The sequence below is a fragment of the Phoxinus phoxinus genome, assembly GCF_949152265.1.
Source record: "Phoxinus phoxinus genome assembly, chromosome: 18".
In the NCBI taxonomy this organism is placed as follows: Eukaryota; Metazoa; Chordata; class Actinopteri; order Cypriniformes; family Leuciscidae; genus Phoxinus; species Phoxinus phoxinus.
In genome coordinates, this window is record NC_136893.1 from 28,972,601 (window position 1) to 28,980,843 (window position 8,243).

General features: G+C 40.3%; 1 protein-coding gene across 1 annotated transcript; it reads left to right on the top strand.

Moving 5' to 3' along the window:
• Positions 1-1,614: 1,614 nt before the first annotated feature.
• LOC306985881 (zona pellucida sperm-binding protein 3-like) lies at positions 1,615-4,692 on the top strand. The gene is made up of 8 exons (XM_079588626.1): positions 1,615-2,216; positions 2,718-2,836; positions 2,911-3,014; positions 3,103-3,280; positions 3,424-3,541; positions 3,626-3,708; positions 3,778-3,869; positions 3,942-4,692. Exons 1-8 carry the CDS (start codon positions 1,671-1,673, stop codon positions 4,007-4,009), a joined length of 1,308 nt encoding a protein of 435 aa, XP_079444752.1. The 5' UTR covers positions 1,615-1,670; the 3' UTR covers positions 4,010-4,692.
• Positions 4,693-8,243: the final 3,551 nt, after the last annotated feature.

Genomic DNA, 8,243 nt, shown 5'->3' on the forward strand with positions numbered 1-8,243 from the left:
AGTGCGCTCACCACACACCAGCTATAGGTGGAGACAGAGCACTCACCAGACACCAGCTATAGGTGGAGACAGAGCGCTCACCACACACCAGATATAGGTGGAGACAGAGCGCTCACCACACACCAGCTATAGGTGGAGACAGAGCACTCACCAGACACCAGCTATAGGTGGAGACAGAGCGCTCACCACACACCAGCTATAGGTGGAGACAGAGCGCTCACCAGACACCAGCTATAGGTGGAGACAGAGCTCTCACACACCAGCTAGAGGTGGAGACAGAGCGCTCACACACCAGCTATAGATGGAGACAGAGCGCTCACCAGACACTAGCTATAGGTGGAGACAGAGCGCTCACCACACACCAGCTATAGGTGGAGACAGAGCGCTCACCACACACCAGCTATAGGTGGAGACAGAGCGCTCACCACACACCAGCTATAGGTGGAGACAGAGCGCTCACCACACACCAGCTATAGATGGAGACAGAGCGCTCACCAGACACCAGCTATAGGTGGAGATTTGGCAAAGAAATCATTCCAAAAGAGCTCTACAGGGAATGCCTTGTCCCTTGAAGCACTGTGGGTGATATTATTGAGTTGGCCTTTTAATATTCCTGTTCTCTTGTCTGTGCAAATTCAAAAGTTTAATCTTTTACGCCCCAAAACGCTCTTGTCATATAAAAGAACAATGCATACGTTTTTAGTAGAAAATTATGTAATGTAAATGCACAATATGATAAGAGAGACAAAGTGCCTGTGCAAAAATCCACACTTGATGTCTTGACAACACGTGCATGTGACAGGAAGTGCCCAAGACTGTCCCATGTTTTAAAAATGCCAAAGCTCAGTGCCCTTGACATACACTAAACCCACACCATGTTGAATACCACTTCGGAGTGGTATTTGAGGCTAAACGTATCCCATCGTGCATCATGTTTGGGAACTTGCATGACTATAAGTAACTTTGCAAGTACAACTCAACTTATTCTTACCCTACCTGTCTACTAATACTGTACTAATACTCTAATGAGAGTTAGTAGACATGTAGGTGCAACGTTACATATAGTCAACATAATGTGTTAAAGGGACCGTCAAAATGAAGTGAAACTGAAAATATTCTACTAGAGAAATTATACATCATTTGGTAGTAAACAATTTGTTGTACATGTTATTGGTTCAAAGATGTGAGAGTATATTTTGTACAACATTTGCAACTGTATTTAATCAAAAATACAGTTTAATCGTAATTAAAGCATCACAATTTCTTTAAGTATGAAAAAGTACCTGAAATCAAAATGTGTAAATAAAGCTATGTAAACTTGCATTTTTGCAACATTAAAAGTGTGTAATCAATTGGGTAATCAAAAGTTCTAAACACACTTGCGGTCTTCAAACCCACTTCAACACTTTAAACAAAGACCGGAAATACTGTAGGTAATTTAAGTAGACAAATGGTCAAGTACAAAGACATCAAGTGTGGTTATTTGGACAGGCCCATAAAAATGTGCAGAGTGGTGCATCCCCAAGATGCATACACTCTACAGGTCCAGAGGAGAATCTAGGATAATCAATTAAGGTAGAAGGGGTGGAGCCACCTTAACTCAAAGCTGTACAAAATGGCAAAGCCAAGCACTGCTGTGTGTTGTGGTGTTTGTGTTAAAGGTTGTTAGGATGGTGTTCCTGAAAGCTGTCTTAGTGCTGGTTGTGATTGTTACATTTGATCTGCCTGATGTCTTGGGAAGTGTGAGGTCCAGTCATAGTCCAAGAAGCATGGGGCCAAAATTAGATGCAGCTTCCAGAAGTCCTGCCCTTTCTCCTCGTGGGTTCTGGAACCCTTTGCAAGTGGCTTCTCAGTTTCAGAGTCCTTTGGGTCCTGTCTCCAAAAACCTTGCGCAAGATCCTTTTGGCCTTCAGGAGAAGCAGCTGTTGCAGGGTCCAGTGAAACCTTTGGATTGGAGGTATCCCATAGTTCCCGAGGTGCAGAGCGAATTGGCGGTGGACTTCCAGTTGAGGCAACCCGTGACTCCCAGCAGCGTAGCGGTTCAATGTGGCGAGAACTGGGTTCTTGTAGAGGTCCAGCAGGACTTATTTAGCAATGGTCAATTGATCCAGCCAACTGGTCTGTCTTTAGGTGGATGTCCTGTTGTTGGTCAGGATCCTGAGTCAAGAGTGCTCATCTTTGAGTATGGATTACAGGACTGCAACAGCGTGCTGATGGTAAGAACTCCTAAATCTTAATGGTTTAATTGTTGTGGCAGAGGATCTTTCAAGGAAAGTCCGTTCACTTGATTTTACAATGCCAGGGCAGCTAAGACCAAGTTCTGTTTGAATGGGTAAATCCTGAATTTAAGCTACTTGCCTTTAGTAACCCTTCAAACCAACATCTGATGCAAACTATCCCTTAAATGGTATGAAAGGAGTTTAAGAAACAAGAACAATAAATCTTGTGCCTTAATAGTTAAAGCTAGTTTTTACCCTGGAACATCCAATGTGCATGTTCAATCCTAAGTGGATATCTCCAAAACATTGACTATCTCTGGCAACACCGAAGCTACTGAGGGCAGCTGTGGTGATGAGGAATTTACTAATTGGTGATTTGCTCTTTAGGAATTCCACTGTTGCAGAGTGTACCTTCTATTCATAGCAATATGAGTGTCCTGTCTTGGTGTATATAAAGTCTTTGGGATGACCCTGTTGGTAACCACAATCTTTTTACAGATGAATGAGGATGAGCTTGTCTACACCTTCTCTCTTACCTACACCCCTGAGGCGCTTGCAGGTACTCCGATAACCCGTGCCGATGGTGCAGTTGTTGGTGTTCAATGTCATTATCAAAGGTAAGTGATCTGTGACTTAATGCATTTCTCACACAACTGGGAGACCATTTAATGGGTACTTTCATGAACCGCAGGCTCCAAAATGTAAGCAGTGATGCCTTGAGGCCAACATGGGTCCCTTATGCCTCAACAGAGGCAGGTCAAGAAGTCTTGCTGTTCTCCCTGAAGATCATGATGGGTTGGTACAGGTTTTTTCTTTTAATAAAATGAATCTTTACCCTTGCTATTCTGGCTGTGCCTAAATTATTATTATTGTTTTTGTGAAGATGATTGGTCCTATCAGAGGCCTTCATACTCCTATTTCCTGGGTGGTGTTATTAACATCGAGGCATCTGTGAAGCAGTACAATCATGTGCCTCTGCGTGTGTTTGTGGAGCGCTGTGTGGCCACTCAAGTACCTGATGTGAACTCTCTTCCAAGATATTCCTTCATTGAGAATCATGGGTAAGGTCATGGCCCTTGATGTGTTAGGACTGTTTAAGTTGCTTTTTGTAAACCACTTTGTCACAGTCATGGGTAAGGTCTAGTTGCTTGATGCTCTGCAGTTGACATTCATGAGTTGCTCTTTGTGATTGTTTCGTCGTCAGGTGCTTTGTGGATGCCAAAACTACAGCTTCCAGCTCCCGCTTCATGCCTCGATCCCAGGTTGACAAGATCCAGTTCCAGCTGGAGGCATTTATGTTCCAGGAGGGCAGCAGTCCTTCTGTATGTACTACGAATATCATGAGTTAATTTGACTTCTCCTCCCATCTGCTTTGGTTTTGTGACTTGTCTGTCACCCCTTTGCAGATCTACATAACGTGTATTCTGAAGGCAACTCTTGCTTCTGCACCCAGTGACGCTCAGCGCAAATCCTGTTCTTTTGCCAATGGGTACGTGTTTTTATTTAATTTAAGTTGAGGTTTCTCATGTTGAAGGCTCCATGTCTTTGTTTATTGCAGGTGGTTTGCTGCTGATGGTAATGACCAAGTTTGTGGTTGCTGTGACTCAACATGTGGTCCTGATGGTGAATTTGCTGCTTCTCCCTATGGAGGTTGGTAGCTTTTGCTCTTTCTAAGGTTGCTTTTGATTCAAGTCTCTAACTTGGCTTTCTTCTTCTCTCTAGGCATTCAGTTGGAAGGCAAGGCCTCACTTGGTCCTGTAATGGTTCAAGGGCAAAAGAGACCTTCTTAATAAAACTGACAAATCAATCATTGATTGTATCTGACTTGTCATTTTGCTTCATGTCTGGTTTAACTGCTTTTGACTTGGAAATAGTCCCTTATTCTGCCAATGTGGTGAAACTGATAGCCTTACTGTACAATTTAAGTCCCATAGCATGCAACCATAGGGTTCCAGAAGGTATTAAGTAACTTTCGCCATAGGGAGTTTTAAATTATGAACCTTAACCCTCTGGGGTCTGAGGTGTTTTCTGGGTCCTGGAGGTGTTCTGACATTTGTGCTTATTTCTGTTACTTGTGACATTTTCATGGCTAAAGTCTTATTACACTGTATTCATTACAAACTCTGCTACAATAGTATGTCAGCAGCATGTATGTTAAAGTTTGTAGTTTTTGAGATGTTTGTTGCGTGGTTTGGAAAAAAAAAAATTGTCGCTGAAATAAGGTGATAATACCCATACTGATTATTTCTTCACAAGACTTTTGAAAAGTGTATCATATAGCCTAGAATAATTGCTTCAAAATGGTGAAAATCATCCTGCATATTCAGATAAGACATATTTATTTCAAATTTGTAAGACATGTTTTGTGTAAGAAAGCTGTATGTGAGAAGGTGTTAACAACCCATGCATATTGAGTGTTTCACACCTGACAAAGACCCTCCCATAATGGCCCTATTAGAAGCTCTCAGGCACTATCATCATGAGGCACAAAGAATGACTGCAGTTAAAAAATAATGGCTTTTTGGGATTTATTTTACAAAACAATCCAAAGATACACAAAAAAAGGACAAAAAAGCACAATTATTGAAGATACTGATCACACCTTTGTGCCATTCCTGAAACAGGTGTCATACATACCTGTCAGTTCCATGTTTGATTTTCCATTTTACCATGTAGGCCTACATGTACAGAGAATCATGAGAATTAAATCAGCAGGACATTAGTGGCCTCTCATCTGGTCCCTGTAAAAATATATGTGCATATATGTGCAGTGCTGCATACAATAATAAGCCTATAGCAGCTAGGCAGCCTATAAATCGTTAAACACTTCAGTAACACTACACGAATAAACATATAATTGATTATATGTTACTTTAAATGTTTACAATTGTTATGACGTTATGAAATGAGATTGGAGTAAAAACATGCGTTTTGCTTTTCAAACAGACAGCGCGTGCAAGAGAACATTTACTGAAGCGCTGGAGCCGCTGAATGTGAAGTTTATGCAACAATAACACTAACTTATATAATTCAGAATTATTTCTTACCTTAAAATCTTTGTCTTCAAATCGCGTTCTTCTTCTTCGGATGTAAATCCAATAAGCTGGTGCGCGTCTATCAAACTCGGCAAACAGCGGAGGACTGATGAGGTTAGGTGCATTGTTTTTGAGGTAATGAGCGCGATTTGCATGTCTATATATTTTGCGTGTGTGGGTGTGGTCACATTAAAAATAATGAGCAAGTGTTTGAGAAACTGGATATCTTGTTGGTTTTATACAAATTACTTAAACAGAGAATATTTGTTTTCTTTTTGAATCAGGTCATTTAAAACTACACACTTAAATGATTATAAAGATATAGAGCTCATAAATGTGTGACAAGTATTCGCTGAGTTTTGTTTATGTTTAGGGACGCACTCAAGAATAAAAAGTTCACGAGACGGAGAGGCAGAAAGCACACCCTGTTTATTTTCTTTATTTTACAAAAGCACAACGTTTTGTGGACAAAGTGGACAAATACAAAAGTAGACATCTCACAGATTCTTTTTTCATATTTCTTAAGTCTGTATGACCATACGTGACGGAGTATTTTAAGTCTATGTTGCTGCTATGTAAAAAAAAAAAAAACAGCAAAACGCGCCCGCGCGTTTGCCGACCCCAGAGGGTTAAAGACTGCTAGTGAAAGCTCAAGGTTATGCGCAGTGTTGGGGCTAGTTACTCAAAAACGTAATATATTACTTATTACATATTACTCTCAAAAATAGTAATGCCTTACTTTACTTTATTACTCCCTGGAGAAAGTAACTAGTTATATTACTAGTTATATTACTAGTTACATTTTTTTTATTAATTACTCTATAATTGCCTGAGACGCATCAGATGGAGGGAGAACATACAAAGGAGGAGTGTTCTTAAGGGTCTTTATTACGCCAACAACAGACTGGCACTGTCTAGCACAAATAACTACAAACAACTGTACTTGTGCAATCAAGTACAAAAAACAAGTATTAATTTCCTCAATGTTTAACAAACACCGTCTGGTGCAAACAATCAATAAATTTGATTGTCAATTTATCCCATACGGAAATGTTAAATTATTATTATATATGCCAAACTTATTTACTATTTAACTATTTATTTCAAGTCTACATATCCACATTTCATTTTCGAATCTTTTATAAATAAAATTTATTATTTATTATTATTTTACCTCTTCTTGACCAGCTCATAAAAACAAAACAAATACTACACAAATTCTATTTGAAAACTGATAATTATATATATGTGACATGTATGTAAAAAAACACTGTTATACATGCATAAAATATATGGGCTGGTTTTATATGTCAATTGTTCAATTTTCTAATAGGTTTTATATATGGGCATATATATGGTATATATTTTATATATGTGGATATATTTAATATATGTACATACTGTATATTACATTTCCGTATGGGATAACAAGTCCAAACTTTTTGCTGCTTGTGGGGCTGCTCGTTCATGTCACTCTGTCGCTTCGCAACGAGCTTGATGTGTCCGTGCTGTCGGAAGCGGTGGAGAGCAGCTTTCTCCCCGGGCAGAGTGTGCACTTCACCGTCAAGTTATTTTCCTTCCGTTGAACATATTCAAAATAATTACTGAATCTCCACCCGTCGAAACTAGCTTTCTGTTGCTGGGAACCTTCCTCTGAAAAGAGCTTGCCGTTGTTGACGCTTTCATTTTCCCCCATCTGTCTTTGAGGGTGCCGCTCTGCGGCTGGCTGCCGGGTGTCGACCAATCGATGATGGTAAATGATACCTCGTGCCAAACCCAGACCAATCACTGTTCCATTCACGCCCTCCTCCCCTTCCCTTCTGTTCTCTGTGTTGTGTGCCTTGTGTGTGATGGTGCTACTGGCAAATGTAACGCAAGTAACTAGCTCGGGAAAACTGTAATAATATTACCATTTTCAGACGAGTAATGCCTTACACTAGTTACTGAAAAAAGTAATATTATTACAGTACACCCAACACTGGTTATGCGTTTGAAGCAATTAGTTTGATGCAATTTGATTAAAAGAAGAATTTCTGGTGAAAATTATAACCACTGAGGCATTTATATAGCGCTTTCAAATGTACTCCAAGGCTGTGCTCAGATTATCAATACAACTTCATGAACTCCTGATGCGCATGTCGACACAGCAGCTGCTGTATCGATTTTGTTGTGCTTTTGAATGTAGCCAATTATCACGCGATGTAAAGTTTAGCAACGCAAAACATTCAAAATGGATGAGGATTTTGCCACTACTGACAAAAGTAAAAAAAAAAAAAAATAGGAGTATTTTGGGTTTAACTCTAAAACAGAGTTGGAGATAAGTCATGCGACATGTAAGAACTGCAAAAGTTATGTACTCTGCAACATGACAAACCTCTCTCTGCATCTAGCAAGACATCATTCAGCCCTGGTCGAGCAGCACACACCTGTCATCACAAAGCAGGTGGTGTTTTGTCACGTCAAAGCAACATCAAAGCAAATTTAAAATTGCTGGCTAATGCTTATAATAAATTCTCTAAGATTATTATTCACGTCGGCACTAATGATGTTTGACTTCGCCAGTCGGAGATAACTAAAAATAACGTTAAAAGAGGTGTGTGAACTTGCAATTACTATGTCAGGCACTGTAATTTGCTCTGGCCCCCTTCCTGTTCGCAGGAGTGCTGAGATAGTTAGCAGATTGTCATCACATAATGGCTGGTTGTCTAAGTGGTGTCTGCAAAATAATGAAATCATAGAAAATTGGAAAAGTTTTTGGGGCAAACCTGACCTGTTGAAAAGAGATGGTATTCATCCCTCCTGGGATGGTGCTGCTCTTCTCTCTAGTAATTTGGCACACAGTCTTAGAGATAAAACGTGACAATCTGGGGCTCAGGTCAGGAAGCAGACAGACTGGCTTAACCGCCACACACCAGCTATAGGTGGAGACAGAGCACTCACCACACACCAGCTATAGGTGGAGACAGTTCACTCACCACACACCAGCTAT

Excerpts from the sequence above, each read along its gene's own strand:
- LOC306985881 (XM_079588626.1), top strand. The coding sequence starts at position 1,671 with ATGGTGTTCCTGAAAGCTGTCTTAGTGCTGGTTGTGATTGTTACATTT. Across the intron at positions 3,281-3,423 it reads TCCTTCATTGAGAATCATGG|GTGCTTTGTGGATGCCAAAA; the intron begins GTAAGGTCATGG and ends TTTCGTCGTCAG. Across the intron at positions 3,542-3,625 it reads AGGAGGGCAGCAGTCCTTCT|ATCTACATAACGTGTATTCT; the intron begins GTATGTACTACG and ends ACCCCTTTGCAG.